We start from the raw sequence: 19,722 nt of genomic DNA, 5'->3' as shown, positions 1-19,722 counted from the left end.
CAAAGCAGTGTCTTCTAACAGATCAGGTGATCTGCAGATTGATCTCAACCAGTCTATTCTTAAACTGACTTAGATAAGTAAGAATGGCTTAAAAATTTATTCCTGCTTTAGTTTATGTTTTCCCTTTTTCCACATTCATTCTCAATGACAACTAGTTGGTGCCTCCCCATCATGTCTGTGGTGAGACCAGGAACTCTCTTATTAAGGGCAGACGTTGCATCATTATTTGCTGTTCTAGTATGTTGTAATGTCTTGTATATCCACTGTTCTGTATACTACACATTTTGCTTGAGTTTCAGGGTGAACTCTACGTACTGAAAATATCTCATTAATTAACTTTTAACTTTAATAAAAAAATTGCAGTGTCTGGATATATGGTGGAAAGGTTCTAAATAGAACATTCTGTATATTACAACTAGAAGGAAAGCAAAGGCAGACTTAAATTCATATGATACAAGTTCCATTTTTTGAAAAGAACTTTTTTTTTGTGATGACTTCTGTCAAGTTGCTTGAAGCAGCTTAGTGGATTACCATATATTGGTAAAACACATTTAACAAAAATTCTGACTAATTAGTAACAGAAGAAAAGGGACAAGAGTAAAACAATCTGCTGCAAGATCATGGCTGGTCTGACTGTAGCCTTAGTTGCACTTCCTGATTGGCCCCCATAGCCCTCAATTCTATTATCAATCAAAAATCTGACTAACTCAGCCTTGGATGGATTCAGTGACCCAACCTTCACAGCACACTGGGGAAGAGAATTCCAAACACTAGTGATCCTCTGAAAGAGGAAATTCTTCGTTATCTCTCTCAAGTTTAGAGATCCCTTATTTTGACACTCCACTACCCAGTTCTAGATTTCCCCCACAAGGGGAAATATGCTCTTGGTGTTTACTCTGTCAAGCTCCCTTGGAATCTTACGTTTCAATAAGATCACCTTTCATTCTTCTAAACTCCAGTCACTATTGGCTCAACCTACTCATACTTTCCCCATAAGATAAACCCCTCACCCCAGGAATCAGCTTAGTGAACTTTCTTTGAAGTACTTCCAATGCAAGTATGTCCCTCCTTAGGTACAGTGACCAAAACTGTTCACAGTACTTTAGCTATGGTCTGTCAATAATGACGACCAGTACAGTTGTAACAAGACTCCCTACTTTTATCCCTCCGTTGTTCGTCCATCGTCATCGATGAGGTCCTCGACATCATTAGTCATTTTGAGGCTGGTTGCGGTGTGTCCGAAGATGACTGATCAGGCCAATTCGTGCATGGAATGTCCTGGCACATATTAGACAGACTTGTGTAGGTACTGTAGTTGTTGTGCTGGTGGCCCTGGACTTGCGCAGCTCACGCTTAAGTTGTGCTTCAGTAATACACCTTGCTTCTTGAGCTTGACAGCCTTTGTGGATGAGGCAGCGCCAGGTAGGGTGGTTTTGTGCCAGCGTTTCCCAGGTGGTCATGTTAATGTCAAGCAACTTCAGGGAGGCCTTGAGTATGTCTTTGAAACGTTTCTTCTGCCCTCCATGCGAGCGTCTTCCAGCAGAGAGTTCCCCAAAAATGAGCTGCTTGGGTATGTGCTCGTCTGACATACGGATGACCTGACCTGCCCACTGGGTCTGCGCTCTCATCAGCAGTGTGTGGACTGATGGTAGACTTGCTCTAGAGAGAACTTCAGTGTCTGGTACTTTGTCTTGCCATCAGGTGCGTAATATTCTGCAAAGACAAGTCATGTGGACTTGCATGCTTTCGATACATAGTCCACATTTCACAGGCATACAGGAGGGTAGCGAGTACCACAGCGCTGTTGACCTTCAGTTTTGTTGCTGGGCTGATTCCTCGACGTTCCCATACAGTGGACTGCAGTCTATCAAAAGCAGAACTTGCCTTTGTTATTCTGCAGTTAACTTCTGCAACAGTAGTCACTGCTTGGGAGAGGCTGCTGCCAAGATAAGTGAACTGGTCCACTGCCTGTAGTTTCTGCCCTTTGATTGTAATTATGGGTTCTGTGTACGGTGCATGAGGAGCAGGCTGGTGCATGACTTTGGTCTTTTTAATGTTGATGGTGAGTCCAAAGTTGTCACAAGCCGTGGAAAATTTGTCCATACTGACTTGCATTTCTGGCCTTGAGTCCGCATACAGGGCGCAGTCATCGGCAAAGAGGAAATCTCTCAGAACAGTCTCTTTCACTTTGGTAATAGCTTGAAGTCTCCTCAGGTTGAAAAGCTTTCCATCCACTCTGTACGTGAGGCTGATTCCAGCAACACTGTCCTGGAAGGCATCTTTCAGCATGGCAGTAAACATCATGCTGAACAGTGTGGGTGTGAGCCCACAGCCCTGTTTGACAGCACTGGTGACTGGTAATGCCTCAGAGGATTCTCCGCCATCCAGTACTCTGGCCATCATGCCGTCATGGAACTGGCATACCACCTAAATGAATTGGGGGGTTGGGGGGGCAGTCGAACTTTGACATGATCCTCCACAAGCCTCGTCGGCTGACACTGTCGAAGGCTTTCGCGAGGTCAACAAAGGTTGTGTAGTGCTCGCAATTCTGCTCCTGACATTTGTCCTGAAGTTGGTGCGCAGCAAAAATCATGTCAGTAGTCCCATGACCTTTGCGGAAGCCACACTGTGACTCTGGAAGCAGGCCCAGCTCCAGATGAGTGACCACACAATTTAGCAGGACTCTTGCGAGGGTTTTTCCTATGATGGAGAGCAGCGAGATTCCTCGGTGGTTGTCGCATACTTGCCGATCGCCCTTCCTCTTGTAGAGGTGTACAGTAGAAGCATCTTTAAGTTCCTGAGGAATGGATCCTTGCTTCCAAAAGGACTGGAACAACTTGGTGAGCTTCTCGATAAGTGCAGGACCAGGAGCTTTATAGATCTCTGCGGGTATGGCATCTGCCCCCGGGGCTTTGCCACTGGATAGCTGGCTGACAGCTTTCGTGACTTTGGCTACTACTGGTGGGTCATCCATGGCGCTGTTGATATCAACTTGGGGAATCCTGTGTATTGCCTCATCGTTAATAGATGACGGTCGGTTGAGGATGGCTTCAAAGTGTTCAGCCCATCTCTGCAGGATCTGAGTCTTCTCTGTAATGAGAGTTATACCATCTGTACTCAGTAGGGGGGAACTCCCAAAAGATTAAGGTCCATAGAGAGTGTTGAGTGCTTCATAGAACCGTTTCAAGTCGTTTCTGTCAGCATATCCCTGTATTTCATCTGCCTTAGCGCTCAGCCAGGCATCCTGATTTTACGCAGTTTATTCTGGACTGTCCTGTGAGCACTGGTATAAGCATTTTTCTTGGCAGCTGAAGATGGGTCGTTCTGACAGGCCGATGAAGACAGTGCTTTTCAACAAGTAGAGCCTGTATCTCCTCATCATTCTTATCTAACCAATCATGCTGCTTGCGGGTGGAGGGCCCGAGCGCCTTCAGTGCAGATGTATGGATAGCATCCCTGAAGCGTTCCCAGTCGTCCTCAGCGTTGCCTGCGGGGTGTAGGTCAGCAAGCTTGATTTCTCAGTCTACAGCCCGTGCTGAAGCTATGCTGGGGTTCTTGGCCGCATTGATTCTTTTCATAACCTTGCTTCCTTGTGGTCGCCTCTTGGGTCTGATGCGGAGCCTCATTTTGAGACAATGAGCCTGTGATCTGCCCAGCAGTCAGCACCACACATGGCCTTGGTTACTCTGACATCCTGCCTGTCTTTTCTCCTGACAATGACATAGTCGATAAGATGCCAATGCGTAGAGCAGGGGTGCATCCAGGAGGTCTTGTTACGGGTAGGCAGATGGAAGGTTTTGTTGGTGATGAGGAGGTCGTGTGCTGTACAGGTCTTCAGTAAGAGTAGGCCATTACTGTTACACTTGCCCACTCCATGCCTCCAATGACTCCCTGCCAGATGAAGTCATACCCTACTCTTGCATTGAAATCACCAAGCAAGATCAGCTTGTTGGTACTGCTCACTGCTGATAGTAGGGCATCTAGTTCTTCATAGTACTTGTCTTTCATCTCGTCCGGGTTGTTCATTGTGGGGGCATAGGCGCTGATCGGGTGGCTTGACTTCTGTTCTGTAGCAGAAGCTGTAATCTCATAAGCCGGTCGTTCACACCCTTGGTAGTGTACCAAGTTTCCAAACAAGTTGACTCCTGACGCCGAATCCAACTCCAGCATCACGACGCTCATCGCTGCCGCAATGGCTCCAGAAAAAAGTGTATCCACCTCCAGTTTCAGTTAACTGACCTACGTTGGCAAGATGAGTTTCGCTCAGGGCTGCAATGTCAATGTTGTATCTTGCAAGGTCTCTGGCAACTAAGGCTGTTCTTCTCTCTGGTCTGTCTGCTGTAGGGTTGTCCAAAAGCGTGCGCACGTTCCAAGTGCCAGTGGTGAGCGGTGTTACCTTGTATTTTATTTTGTGTGTTCAACCGCAAGATGGGATCCCTGCCAGCCGCGGTAAACTGGCCAGGGTGTAGTGAAGCAGGCATGTTGAGGGCACCTTTTCTAGCCCCTTCTCATTCTATGGAGGTGAGCAGTGCGTCCTGAAGAGGACTGCTCAGTCGCCCAGGTAGACGCCAAGTTCCACTGCTGCTTCGGTCAGCGGAAAACAACCATTAGACCTGAGCCACCTGCGTGCAGGTCCGTGACTACAGCTCCCAGTGTATCCACACCTGCTGCTTCGTCGCTCGCCCATCGCCACAGGACGTCAAGGTTGAACAGGACGCTGATGATGCTGATGATGGTGTCGAAACTAGCGCTTGATTTGGATTAAAGTGAGGGAGAGTTGCGCAGTGTCAGCCTCATTCTCTCTTCCCAATTCCCATCTAGACCCAGTGGCAAGACAAGAGTCAAGACAGCTGGAGGTGGGACAAGGTGCAGTGGATGACCAGGACGTCTTCTGTGTCTTGTTCCACGACACTTGCAGAGACCGCCTTCTTGACTGTTGGACCTGTCATTGGTCTCTTCCACTCAATCCTCCGGACTCTGTCTTCACATGCTGGGATAGACATCTCCCTATCTCACCGAGGGTTGAGATCCGTCGGCTACCCTCACCTGGTTTAGCCGGCTTGTCGAGGCCGTTGCCCGGGGTATGGCCGCTGTCATATGCAAACAGCTACGGGAAGCCACAGGTGAGAGCTGAGTGCCAGGTGGGGACAAAGGATGGACAAACCTCCCTGAAAGGATGCGACATGTTCCCTCACCAAAGGTATTACCCCTCCCTGACACCCCATACACGCCCCCTCCACACACACACACACACACACACACACACACACACACACACACACACACACACACACACACACACATATACACACACACACACACACACACACACACACACACACACACACACACACACACCCGCCCGCCTTCGTAATAAAGGCCAAAATTCCAATTGCCTTCCTATTAATTGTACCTGCATGTGATCTATGCATCAGGACACCCAAATCCCTGTGTACTGTAGCATTTGCAGTCTCACCCCATTGGAAGAATATTCTGCTTTTCCATTCTTCTTGTTAAAGTGGACTTCATATTTTCCCACATTATAACCCTGCTGTGAAGTTTTTGCCCAGTCACTTAACCTATATACATTATGTATTTTATATACATGCGCACACACACATGACTTTTTGCATCCTCTTCACAATTGGCTCTCCTTTTTTATCTATTTTGTATCATCAACAAATTTGATTACAGTACAGATTAGTTAAATCATTAAGATAAGATTATAAATTGTTGAGGCCCCAAAAATGATCCACTAGTTACAATTTGCTATCCTGTAGTTACTCATTTATCCTGACTTTCAGAGAGAAATTCTCCCACCTGGGACCAAGTTCTGTAGCAGGGGTGGGTACAGGGAATTTTCTTGCTATGGAGGCACACAGAAATCCGCGCCATGACTTTCCACCCTGACCTTATTAGTTTGCATCCAGGGCTTTGTGCCATATCTGGGTGCTATAATTAGGAGGCACCCAACAACACTGACTCACTGTTGAAGAAAGAAGATGGACCTACTGAAGAAAGAAAATGGGTCTCCAGGAACACTTAGGCTCGAAGATGGTCCTCCTCAAAAAAACTGGAAGACCCACTTAATAGATGCTTTCCTTCCCACCCATTACTGTATTGTTCTAGAGTCACTGGTGACTCCATCCCAAACTCCAGAGGCAGCCCAGGCATTCTTCAGATGAGTCCCAACTTCTGCATGCCATGTTGTTCCGGGTGTATTCTGGACTGGCCTGTATTCCTGATGGCGTTGTAGAGAATCGGCAGTGGGAGGGGAGGAGATTCCAGTCAGGCTTGCATCCCATTAATGGGAAATAAATCAGTTTCATGCTGGCCACCAGCAGGTTTCCTGAATTGCCATGGTGGGTACCAGTAGAAGATTCTATGGGAAATTGATGTCTATGTAAACTGATTTTTGGACCCCAGCCTAATTCTAACCCTGCCTACCCTTGAACCCACCAGCAAGGGCCTGAGATTTCCTACCTCTGTTTCCTGTAAGTTAGCTAGTTCTCTGTCCATGCTCATATAAAACCTTGACACCATAAGCTCATCTTAGGGTTCTTCTTAGTGTCGTGGTGAAGCTACATTTGATTTCAAAATTCTCACTTTGTTTTCAGATCAATCATGGCTTTGCCCTCCCTATCTCTGTAATCTTCTCTAAGCCTTCAACCTTTTGCAACCATTTAATTTTCCTGACTTTGCATAATTTTAATTGCTTCACCATTGGTCCAGTGTCTTTAGCTGCCTGTTCCCTACCTCCACCTCACTTCTCTACCTCAGTCTTTTGATGCTCTTTAAAACCTACCTTGACCAAACTTTTAAACATCTGACTTCATATCTCTTTAGGTGACTTGTGTTAGATTTCTAAGAGTCCTGTGAAGCACCTTAGGGCATTTTATTATGTTAAAGGCACAATATAAATATTTGTTGTTGAATATATCATTTTTTCTCTCATGCCAATCACTGCTATCACATACCTCATATTTGTGACTGATGTCTTCAAAAATAAGTTTTGGAAACAGGTTTGCATTCATTTGCTTTATGACTACTATCACTAATTAAAATCGTATGTCCTCTTTTAGTGGCCTGTCTCCACCCAAACGTAGCCGAGGGAAGCCAGCTCTTGTTCGAGCACACTATCTTGACAGTGGCAATGGGGATGTATCTTGTGGCGATTACACTGCATCAGGTACTTAGATAGCATAAGAATTTCCTACTAAGCATTAATTAATTGCAAAAAACAAAACTACAAGAAATAGCTGCATGAATTAAATATAGCAAATAAAGCAGCGTGAAGCCCGCTAGAAGGCTAAGGGAAATCTGTTTCTATAATTCTACAAATGTTTTGGTTCATCTGTTATTATGTCTTGGCAGAATTCTTTTGTAAAACAACTCAATGAATGAGAGCAGGGCCATTTTTTTTTCATTATCTTTCATGCAATTTATGCATAAAAATAGAAGTTTTGCCAAATTCAAATTTTCATAAAAACGGTACTACCAGTTATTTGGAATTAGAAATTTTCAATTGTAGCTGACTGGAAAATTTATTTTAAAAATACTCGAGGAAAAAAATGCAGAATGTTCAACTGTTTTTTGAACACGAGGACATTGGCTTATCTTTGCAGTAATAACAAATTTAAATAAATATTAGCTCCCACTGGCATTAAAATAAAACAAAGTAAGAGTGCCTTTTAATTAAAACAATGGAAATCGAAATAAATGAGGTTAATGCCAAGTACATTAGTTCAGTTCAAGGTTTCTCTGAGGTGTATTGTATTTTCCAAAATGGCTGGATATTTATTCTTAGAATAAGAGAAATCTACACCGTGATAAAAGTAAACTTCTGTTGTTCTGTTTTTTTTATAGGGAGAGGGGTCTGGACACCCTTTGAGAATGATGCTATTTTAGAGCCTCTGGAATTAGTTTGGGCCAAATGCAGAGGATATCCTTCTTACCCAGCACTAGTAAGTCAAATGTCAAGTAAAATGAACAAAACTGCATCATACCTTAAATTACCCAACTGAAATAACTGGCAGATTCTAGTCTGTAATTTAACATTTGGGAATAATTCCACTCATTTTTTAATTAGCTTTGATTCACAATAACACAGTTCAAGACTCTGTTTTCATTTTGTTCATTATAATGGGTCTGCAATTTTTGCTAATTTAATTTGGATGAACGTTGGTAAAAACAAATATGCATGAAGCAATGCTAGTACAGACTGAGAACTGGTCCAACTTGGGGCATGGTAATTCTTATTACCTCATTTATTTGTACAATCACTTAAATAAAGTTTTAAAGTTTATTTATTAATGTCACAACTAGGCTTACATTAACACTGCAGTGAAGTTACTGTGAAAATCCCCTTATGTTGCTTATGTTACTTAGAAGGCCTCAGACTTAGCTGCGTGTTAGCACTCCGAGGCAGCTACTATAATTCCATTGCAAAGACTTGAGGCTAATTTAGTTGATGCTTCAGTATAAGTACTTTGGAAGTGCTGCAGTGTTTGAGGTAATTGCTGTCTTTTAAATGAGACTTTTAACTAACACGCTGTCTATGCTCTCAGGTCGATGTTAAAGACCCCATAGTACTGTTTTAAAGAAGAGCGGGGAAATTCTCCAGGTATCCTGGCCAATGTTTATTGCTTGACCAACAAACGCCATGAAAAAAATGATTAATTGGCCACTTATCTTATTGCTGTTTGTGGGACCTTGCTGTGTATAAACTTGCACATGTTGCAACAGTGACTGCACCTCAGAGGTACTTCATTGGCTGTGAAGCACTTTGCAATGTCCTGAGATCATGACAGGTGTTTTACAAATACAAAATATTTTTGCTTTATTTTCTGTTATATTATACTTCGTAGATCATAGATCCTAACATGCCTCGAGATGGCTTGTATCATAATGGTGTCCCAATACCTGTACCTCCATTGGATGTAGTTAAACTAGGAGAACAGATGCACGCCGAAGCTGGAGAGAAACTTTACCTAGTATTGTTTTTTGACAACAAAAGAACGTGGTAAGTGGAAAAAGAAATATGATGTCTGAACTATGAATTTGTGTAGGTGCGTGGTTTTAACTCCATTCTGTTTGTATTGATTCTGTTAAAATACTGGAGCATTCAGTATCTAAGCCCATTTTATCTGCAAAATTGATTTTAATGTTTGAAATAGCTGCAATATGCATTTATGTTCAGAACCCTGTTTGCAGTTTCAATTTTGCTGCATTTCCCAGATTCTTGAAGGAAGCACCTCAATCAAATAGCTGGCTCATTGGTGCCTAATATCAAATGTGTATGCTACTATGCTAAGCTGCCAGTTTCTCGTCATCAATAATATAGGACTAGAAAGAATTGGCAGGGCTTAAAAATGACAGTCCCTGCTTTGACCTGTGAATGATCAATCTTGCTATTCATACATAAAAGTCCAGAATTTTAAAGATTCTCTGATTGTACCAACAAAAATGTTGCTCTAAATTCTAACCGGGACATTCTGTGGGGAAGGGAGACAAGAAATCTAAGAACATTAGCTATCAAAGCTGGCTGCGCTATTAACCTTATGAAAATACCTATATCTAAAGTTGATTAGTCATAGTAGGTAGCTTAGTTGTCCAATTGCATACTTGGTTTTAGGTCCTGCACGTTACATATGATATAATCTGTCCATAAACCGAATTAAGTCCTAAACCCACATTAGCAAATGGTCCTAATACGTACAGCAGCCTCTTAGCTTAAGAATGGCGTGAGTACAATCAAGAGATCCGATACAATTGGTGTCTGGCATAATATTTTGCTCTTAATTTTAGTTTCAAGCCATGCTGTATTCCAGCATCTCAGTATAGAGCTAACACTTATTCTGTCATTCCTGTCTGATATGTTTGTGTGCTTTGTAACCTCTCAATAGGCAATGGCTACCCCGTTCAAAGTTACTTCCTCTTGGTATTGATGATACAGTGGACAAACTGAAAATGATGGAAGGGCGTAAATCAAGCATTCGAAAATCTGTTCAAATTGCTTACGACCGAGCAATGATCCATTTGAGCAGAGTACGTGGAGAACATGGCTTTCTCACCTCAAACTACATGTGACTGTTATAAAACATAACCAAAGTTGCAGAAGGAGATTGTATGATGTGACATCAGGCATCAAAGACCTTAATTTCTGCTCATTGTAAAAACTAAAATTTCCTTTCTTTATTTTTTCATACTTTTAAGCAGATCGACACACAGCCTTTGTCACTGCCAATTCTTATATGGCCTTTCTTTTGGCTTGTTTCTTGCCATGTTTACTTCATTTAAACATAGATCATGCTTTAAATTTACAAATACAAATCCTGTTCATAGTGTTTATAATGCCTTTTGTGTGGACGCCAAGGGGAAGAAAAACCATGTATATAATTGTATTATATTGTTACACACTAAATTATTCAAGGCTGCAGATCTGAATCTTTAGCTTCTCTGTGATGGTAATGGGTTTTGTACGCACACACTGTAATTTATTTGAGAAACAATACCATTTGACGTTTGAAAGTATTTGTTCTGTTAAAATGCAGTGGACTTGTGACCTGTGTATACTGTGTAGTACAAGTTTAAAACATTTTTTATTACATTTTATGATTTTGGTTTTTAATGTATTCAGGCTATTATATCAATGATGTTGACTTACCTAGGGACCTAAAATTAGCTGAGTGTCCACTGTGAAACACAGGATGTTCATGTTGTATTTATTGTAGAAAGTAAGATTATTTGCTTTCTAGTATTGTTTATAAGAAACTGTAATGGTTGAGAAAATTGAGAATTGACACTTGCAAAATTGTGCTTTTACCTCTGATCTATTACAATCCAACTGTCTGAGGCTATATTTTCTCCTGAGAATTAAATGTGATGAACTAGAAATTAGCAGTTCTTAATTTTAATTGCTGATCTTCCTTGGTTAGCTCTCAGTCGCAATATCCTGGTTGTTAGCCTCTTCACTCCTGTCAAAACCTAGTTGCTTTTAACAGTGTTGTTGTGATTCCAGTCATTGAAGGGAAAGTTGCGGTGACAAATTATAACAGTAGTGAGAAAAAAAAAATCCCTTTTAATTCCTTCAAGCAAGATCTGGGCTGGAAATGACCTCGTAGAAGAGGTAAGTACCTTATGGGATGAATCAGGATCAGAGTGATTTCCTGAACCAGTTTTGAATGCTTTAGTGGGTTAGAGTGAAATTTTCCAGATTTCTTTTCCTTAATTGGACAGTGGGATATTGTAAACATTGCCTCTTCCAGGAGATTCGATGGCTTCCAGGTATGGCTGGAAGTGTATGAGTTATGAAGCACAGGTCATCATAACTGTGAGGGACAAGTTAGATGAACCAATACATTAATATCTGCCCATCACTTTTTACAGGTTTAAAATTAGATACACCAACTGTGTATTTGCTGGACCACATATTTAAACTGGATATTAATTTTCAGTTCTGTCTAATTTGTTGAAGAAAATAAATGGGGTATGACCTACAAGCTAAAATTTACATGTTTCGAATGACACCAAACTTTTATCTCTTTGGGAAACCAATTAGGGATTGATTTGCAACAGTTTACCATGATAATTTGGGCCAACAGGAAATTATTGTCCATTCGTGTTTGTTCATAAATTTTCAATTTTAGTTAGAGAAAATTCTTCCTAGCCTTAAAATTCAAAGCAGAAATCTAGGAATAAATGGCAAATGTTATATTTGTTATGTATGTCAGTCGTCTACAATGTTTGAAGAGTTTTTGTGTTTCAAGCAAGCCAAAACTTCATAACATTTTAATCAAAGCATGAAATCATTGTTTATTGTTTGATAGTATTTTGAAAATAATTGGCTTTAGTTTGTTGGTGTAGTCTCTTCATATTCTGTTCAACAGCGGGGTTTCTGATTGCTACAGACAAAAAGAGGGTGTAATTATTGTTACCTTTGCACTACAGTAGAATTTCTGGTCCTTCCTCAGAGAAGCAGACCTCGGTTTGTGCCTTGTAATAGGGGCAGATCAAAGGCTACCATGGAAGAGACAGGGCAGAGGTCTACCTGGTACAATTAACTTTCCATGTTAAGAGAAGGGTAATCATTTGAGGGATGCCCAAAGAAACTGGTGCTACTGTTTGCATCTGGGTCTGAAGGAGCCTTGTGGTAAAGCACTGGAATCCTGAAGTATGTGCTACCTTTGCAGTCTCCCCAGTTATCTTCTGGTATTACCTCCTTGCTTCTGCTCTCCAACAGCAAACAGAAGGCCCAAAACCATTGGGCAGACCTTTAACTGTAGGCTTCTCGGGTCTGCAGTTGTGTTTCCACCTTTTTCCAATTACACTGCCCAACCGATGAGGGGTAAGAAGTGGGTGCCTAATGAACATGCAAATCACCCAGTCCACCAAATGTACAGGCTTAGTAGTCTGGACAGGTGAAGCATATTTTGGTCATGCTGCACCTATTCAAAATCTGTGTATCTGAAAATTGGTGTCTGATTGTGTGCTAGAAATGCAAAATATCATTCAATTTGCTTCTTATAGTGTTGTGAACACAGCCATAACCGAAGTATTGTACCTCCAGAAAGATTTAATGCAAAGTGTGCTCTCCACAATAGCAATGAAAACACTAGTTTGAATATCACAAGCAATATATGTATTTTTGTACAAGGAATCTGATCTGGAGGTGAAGAATAAATGGTTTTCAACAAAGCACACTCAATATGTATACCATGTATACAGTAAGGGTTTATGATGTCCATATTAAAATTAATGTCATTTCTGTAACTGTCTATAATGATTTACCCTTAGTGCAGAATTTACTTGAATGTCCAAATGTCAAGCTGAACAAATTAATTGTCTAGTACCATCTGTTATTCATTTTTAGACTGGGCTGATTCTTTCTTTGCAGTTGTTTTGGTTGACTTTTTACTAAGCAACCTTTGAACAGATTTCCTTTGAATGCTAATCACTAGATTGTAGACTTTCACTGCAGTTATACATTGGACTATCCAACAGACTGATTTTTATAAAAATTCTAGCAGGTGAATCTTATCTTTGATTACAAGTGGTGCCTTAACCTGTAGTGTCATGACAATTAGAAGGGAAAAAGATGAGGGATAGCCCTGATAATGAAGGATAACATTATGAGAAAGGATCAGAGCTAGCAAGAGCCAGAAAACGCTGGTGGCTGTAGTTAATAGATCTCTCAGTAGTTATACATATTAAACGCACAATTCTCGGAGCTTGTTACAGACTATGTAATACTTGTGGGGGATTTTAATCTTCATAAAGATTGGACCAAACAAATTGGCAAAGGTGGTCTGAAAATGATTTTGTAGAATGCTTTAGTAACAGTTTCTGGAGCTAAATGTTACGGAGCAAACAAAATAAAGTTACTTTTAGATATTGTGCAATGATGCAGGATTAGTTAATGATATCAGAGTAAAAGATCCATTGGGAAATAGTGATCAAAATACAGTTAAATTCCATATGAAGTTTGAAAATCATACTCTAATCACAAATAAGATTCTTAAACTTAAAATAAATTATATAGTATGAGGGGACAGCTGGTTACGGTGTTTGAATAAATAGACTGAAAGGTGTGGCAGTTAATGAATTGTGGTAAATATTTAAAGAAACATTTCAAAGATTCCATGGAAAACATACATTCAGCAAGAAAGATCCATCTTTGGCTTGCTAAGGAGGTTGGGTATAAGGTTAAAAGAAGAATCTTAAAATGTTGCAAAGAATAGTAGTTAGTCTGAGGATTGGGAGTGTTTTAGAAATCAGCAAAGGACCACCAAAACATTGATAAAAAGCTGAGAAAAATGGAATGTGAGAGTAAGCTATCCAGGAATATAAAACGGATTGTAAAAGTTTTCAACAAGTACAAAGTAAACATTGTTTCCTTAAAAGCAGGAGAAATTATCATGAGGAAATGGCAGAGATGTTGAATACTTTTTTTAACTTATTTTTAGAGTCAATGACATACAGAAGATAAAGTAGGGACTAATAAGAGTGAAGAAATTAAGGTAATTAATATCAACAAAGAAAAAGTACTGGAGAAACTCAAGGAATAAAGCCTTACAAATCCCCAGTACTCTGGCCTTCATCTAGGAATGTAGAAAGAAGACTAGAGCAAGTCAACATGGTTATACAAAGAAATCTGGTTTGACAAATCATTAGAATTTTTGTAGATCTAACTAGTAGGGTAGATAAAGGGGAATTAATGGATGTAGTGTGCTTGGATTTCCAAAAAGCATTCCACACAAAAGATTAATAAACAAGTCAAGGGCTCAAGAAGTTGGAGTTGATATTTTAGTATGGATGGAGGTTTGATTAACTGACAGAAAGCAGAGCGTAGGGATAAGTAAGATATTTTCAAGTTTTCAGGTTGTGACTGGTGAAGTCTGTCACAAATCATTGCTGGGGCATCCACTATTTACAATCTTATTATTAATGACTTAGATGAAGAGACAACAGAATGTTTCTAAGTTTGTTGACAATACAAAGCTAGGTGAGAATGCAAGCTGAGGAGGACACAGCTTGTAGAGAGATATTGACTGTTTAAGAGAACGGGCAACAAGATGACAGATGGTGCTTAATGTGGTGAATCTGAGATTATTCACTTTAGTCGTAAGAATAGAAAAGCAGAATATTTTTTAAAAGGTACGGAACTATTAAATGTCAGTGTTCAATGAGCCTTGGGTGTCACAGAAAGTTAGCATGTAGGTACAGCATAAAATTAAAGCAAATAACATGTTGGCTTTTATTACAAGGGGATTGAAGTATAGTCTTGCTACATTTGTATGGGACTTTGATGAGACCACACGTAGAATACTGAGCGATTTTTGGTTGCCACATTTAGGAAAAATATACTTGCATGAAGGCACTATTACAGATGTTCACTAGATTGGTTTCTGGGATGGAGGCTGAGTTAATTGGACCTAAATTCTCTGGAGTTTAGAAGAATGAGAGGTGACCTCATTGAAACATTCAAGATTGTGAAGGGTGTGAACTTGTCAGGGTATATACTGAGAGGTTGTTTACCTGGCTGTGGAATCTAGAATAAGTGCACAATTTCAGGATAATAGATTATTTTGACTGGGATGAGAAATTTCTTCCCAAAGGGTTGTGAAATTTCAGGATTCAAGGTAATGGATGTGCCATCGTTGTCTGACTCTTAAACATGTTCAGAGTTTGTTTTTCAATGGGAAAGTGAAGTTGAAGCCTATGGTCAGACATGATCATTTTAGATGGCAAGTGGCTTACCAAGCTCTTTGTTCTAATCCTATTTTTAATGCTCGTATTACTGCAACTGCTTTTGGATTCCATTGTCAATTGATGCAAACATTTTTCTAAGAAGACACCATCTCTGGACAGTCACAAAGAACTCAACACTTCCTGACTGGTTTGCTGTTTCTTAACACCAGCAATGCTGCCCACGTGGATTCCCAATCTTGTTGACCAGTAAAAGAAGCAAACCCTTAAGTGACTACCCTGCTGGACTCTAAATTGCTACTTCCTAACACTTCAATTGGAGGATGTGCCCAGTGCTTGGTAATCACAGTGACTCATTGAGAAAGGTGTGGCCTGCACTTCCAAGATGATAGCATACAGGATGAGAAGAACAGCAGCCCACAATCACATCCTAACCCATGCTGACACTGTCTTATCACACCCTGTCATCCCAACCATCCTAATCTTTGAGAAGCTGCCCAAAGTAGCCAAGATAACATAGCTTTCTAATACAAATTGGGCAGATAGACCTCATAGCAGCAATTATCAACCTTGATGAAGGCTTTAAATGACTATTCAGAATACAGTTAACCTGTGTGTGAATATAAAGTTGGGGCCATACATCACAAGCCCAGTTGGCTTGGATAGATGGAAAGACAACTGCTAAAATGGACATGTAGGCACAATACCATCTAAAAGCTGATACTTTTTATTTTAAGGAACTTGCATTTATATAGTGACTTCAACATGAAAAATGGTCCTGATGTATCTCATAGTTGATGAACTGAAGAGTGGGAAATTAACTCAAATGCACAATGCTTAGAATAAACAGATAATATTCAGAGCCAAGGAAAATCTATGCCTCCATAGCTAATTTATCTACATTTCTATTTTATTTGTAAAATATGGGCGTCGCTGACTGGCTAACGTTTATTGCCCATCCCTAGTTGCCTTTGGAGGGCAGTTGAGAGTCAACCGTATTGCTGTGGCTTTGGAGTCACGTTTAGGCTAGACTAGGTAAGGATGGCAGATATCCCTCCCTAAAGAACATTAGTAAACCAGATGGGTTTTTCCAGCTATTGACAATGGTTTCATCGTCCATCAGTAGAGACTTAATTCCAGATATTTTTTATTGATTTCGAATTCCACCATCTGTCGTGATAGAATTCGAACCTGGGCCCCAGAACATTTTTAGTTGAGTTTCTACATTAATAGCTATAATACCTAATAGCTAATGCCTCTTCCATCTATAACAGCCATAAAACATCATGATTGTCTAATGAAATCAAAATACACTTAGACTGTACTCCACCCGAATCTAGAAAAGGCATTCACTGGATGAAGTGAACAACTTGTGGTGATGCATCTAGGTTAAAAATCCTGTGCTCACAATTCCACGATGTGTACTAATGACTATATAATCTTGATCCATCTAGTGTCCCCCCTGATTTACAACCCCTAGCTCTATGCAACAGAGGAAATGCACATTTTCTTACATTCATGGGATGTGGGTGTCACTGGCTAGGCCAGCATTTATAGTTCCTTCCCTCATTGCCTTTGAGAAGGTGGTAAGCTGTTTGTTGAGTCGCTGCAGATTCTGTTCAGAAGGAAATTCCAGGATTTCAGCCATGCAATTAGATCACCACCACTCTCAAAGAAATTTGTTTTACCCACTTTTAACTCGTATATGCTGGACAAACTAACTTGACTAAGACTGCTGATATAATTTGTTTTGGTTCGCCGAACACAAAATAAATATTGTCAAAGAACAAAGAACAAAATCAGCCCGGGAAATAGGCCCTTCGGCCCAACGAGCCCGTGCTGCCACCTCAACACCACCAGTCCACCTCTCTACCCATGACCCCTATCTAATGTTTTATGGCCATCCAGATTGAGGGAAACTGATTTAGGGAGAATTTATTCCTGCCAATCAGCCTAACAGCACATCTTTGGGGTGTGGGAGGAAACCAGAGCACCCGGAGAAAACCCACGCAAGCACGGGGAGAATGCGCAAACTCCCACAGACACCAGCCCAAATCCATGTGTCTGCACAGCAATCAGCAATGGTCACTGAGCTGTCATCTTGCCCAGTATCTTGTCCAGTTTAGGCACACACTAACGACGTGAAGCACTAGGCCAATCTCGAACAACCAAGTCCCCTACTGTCTGTCCCATATCTTGCCTGAGGTTAGAGACCACCTTACTTGGAACTTTCAAGGTGTCTATCAAAACATCAAATACTACAGGTGCAATCTTTATGAAGGCCTTTGAAAATAGAAATATAAGAACTTTCAAATATAAGTTAAGTCTGTAAAGTGAGTCTAATAGTAGTCACTGTCAGCATTAAACAGCTTCAATTTTGTGCATGATTCTTGCATGTCAGCAGTAAATATAACATACGTAACATCTTGTGTATGGATATGTAGGATGTACTGGCCTAGAGTTTCTGTTAGTTTGTGCTGATTTGCAATCCAGCTGAAATTCGTTAAATCAGTGCAGAGAATCTCAGAACTTTATACACAAGTTACCTTGCGTACAAAAGCCTTACTTAAATTTCTGAGATTTTAAATGCTGGGTTGAAAAATATTGCACTGGAAGTTGGTCCGGCTCACAAAACATATCACAACCCTAGATCAAAATGATAGTTGGGGAAATAACCTGAAGCAGAATATAAAGTCTAAAATTTATTTAATAGTGTCACAAGTAGCCAACATTAACATTGCAGTGAAGTTACTGTGAAAATCCACTAGTCGCTACACTCTGCCCGTCACCTATTTAGGTACACTGAGGGAGAATGCAATGCACTTAACCAGCACATCTGTCGGCTTGTGGGAAGAAACTGGAGCAGCTGGAGGAAACCCATGCAGACACACAGAATGTGCGGACTGCACACAGTGACCCAAACTGGGAATCAAACATGGGTCCCTGGTGCTGTGAGGCAGCAGTGCTATCTACTGTGCCACCATGACGTGCAATTACACAATATATAGCATAATATCATGTCATGCAAGTGCTTCTGCTCCACTTTTGCCTCCACCCTTCTTCATCTGTCAGAATGACCTTTTAGTCCTTACTCTCTCATAGGCTTATCTGTTTTTCCCTTCACTGAATCTATGTTAATTGCTACAATCATTTCCTGGAGTAGCAAGTTCGACATTCTCACCAGGGATCAGAACTAGGACCTCAACTCCTTACAATTTATAGAAATGACTTGGATGAAGGGATGGGTGGGATGGTCACCAAATTTGCTGATGACGCAACGATAGGTAAGAAAACAAGTTAGGGAGAGGGCATAAGGAAGTTACAAAAATATGTAGATAGGTTTGAATGGGCAAAGAACTGGCAAATAGAGTATAATGTGGGAAGATGTGAAATTATCTATTTTGTCAGGCAGAATAAAAAAAGCATATCTAAATGGTGAGAGACTACAGAGCTCCAAGATGCAGAGGGATCTAGGTGTTATGGTGCGTGAATTGCAATAGGCTGGTATGCAGCGACAGCAAGTAATTAGGAAAGCTAATGGAATGGAATGTTATGATTTATTACGAGGGAATCAAATCCAAAAATAGGGAGGTTATGCTTCAATTATACAGAGCACCAGTGAGACTACATCTCAAGTACTGTGTACAGTTTTAAGGTGTACAGTACCTTAATTAAGGAAGAATGGAAGCAGTTCAGAGAAAGTTCACCAGACTAATCCCTAGAACGGGTGGGTTGTCTTATAAGGAAAGGTTGGAAAGGCTAAGGTTGTATCGGCTGGAGTTTTGAAGAGTAGGAGGCAACTTGATTGTAAGATATAAGATCCTCAGGGATCTTGACAGGGTTTAAAGTTTATTAGTATCACAAGCAGGCTTACATTAACTCTGCAGTGAAGTTATTGTGAAAATCCCCTAGTTGCCACACTCTGACTGAGGGAGAATTTTAGCATAGCCAATGTGCCTAACTAGTGTGTCTTTCAGACTGTGGGAGGAAACCAGAGCACTTGGAGGAAACCCATGTAGACAGGAGGAGAATGTGCAGACTCCACACAGATTGTGACCCAAGCCAGGAATTGAATCCAGGTCCCTGGATGTGGATGTGGATGTGGAGAGGATGTTTATTCTTGTGGCAGAATCTCGAGCTAGGGGTCACTGTTTAAAAATAAGGGGTCACCCATTTAAAGCTGAGATGAGAATTTTTTCCTGAGGGTTGAGTGTCTTTGGAACTCTTCCTGAAAAAGCAGTGAAAGCACAGTCTTTGAATATTTTTAAGACGTGGTGGTTAAATAATGGTAGTGATAGGTTAACGGGGTAGCTGGGAAGCAGATTTGATGTTACTATTAAATCAGCCATGATCTTCTTAAATGGCAGAGCAGGCTCAAAGGTCCAAATGGCTTACTCATGTTTTTTCTTTATATGTCCTTGATAAAGAACTTTCTTCTGAATTCCCTATTTGATTTCTTAGTGACTATCTTATTTTGATGGCCATCGTGTTCATTTCTTCTTCACAAGTGAATAG

At 40.8% G+C, this 19,722-nt stretch overlaps 1 protein-coding gene across 2 annotated transcripts in view; it reads left to right on the top strand.

Moving 5' to 3' along the window:
• LOC145357003 (bromodomain and PHD finger-containing protein 3-like) overlaps positions 1-12,728 on the top strand; it is a 70,082-nt gene extending 57,354 nt beyond the window's left edge. For both annotated transcript variants that reach the window (XM_080210042.1, XM_080210043.1), the window contains exons 10-13: positions 7,083-7,189; positions 7,867-7,964; positions 8,868-9,022; positions 9,906-12,728. In XM_080210042.1, coding sequence (XP_080066168.1) covers positions 7,083-7,189; positions 7,867-7,964; positions 8,868-9,022; positions 9,906-10,089 — 544 coding nt within the window. In that variant the 3' untranslated portion in view covers positions 10,090-12,728. The remainder of the gene's footprint in view (positions 1-7,082; positions 7,190-7,866; positions 7,965-8,867; positions 9,023-9,905) is intronic.
• Positions 12,729-19,722: the final 6,994 nt, after the last annotated feature.

This window comes from Carcharhinus amblyrhynchos, chromosome 22 (genome assembly GCF_965287045.1).
Source record: "Carcharhinus amblyrhynchos chromosome 22, sCarAmb.v2.hapA, whole genome shotgun sequence".
NCBI classification, from domain to species: domain Eukaryota; kingdom Metazoa; phylum Chordata; class Chondrichthyes; order Carcharhiniformes; family Carcharhinidae; genus Carcharhinus; species Carcharhinus amblyrhynchos.
The sequence above is the reverse complement of the archived record's forward strand: the minus strand, read 5'-3'. Positions and strand labels throughout refer to the sequence as shown.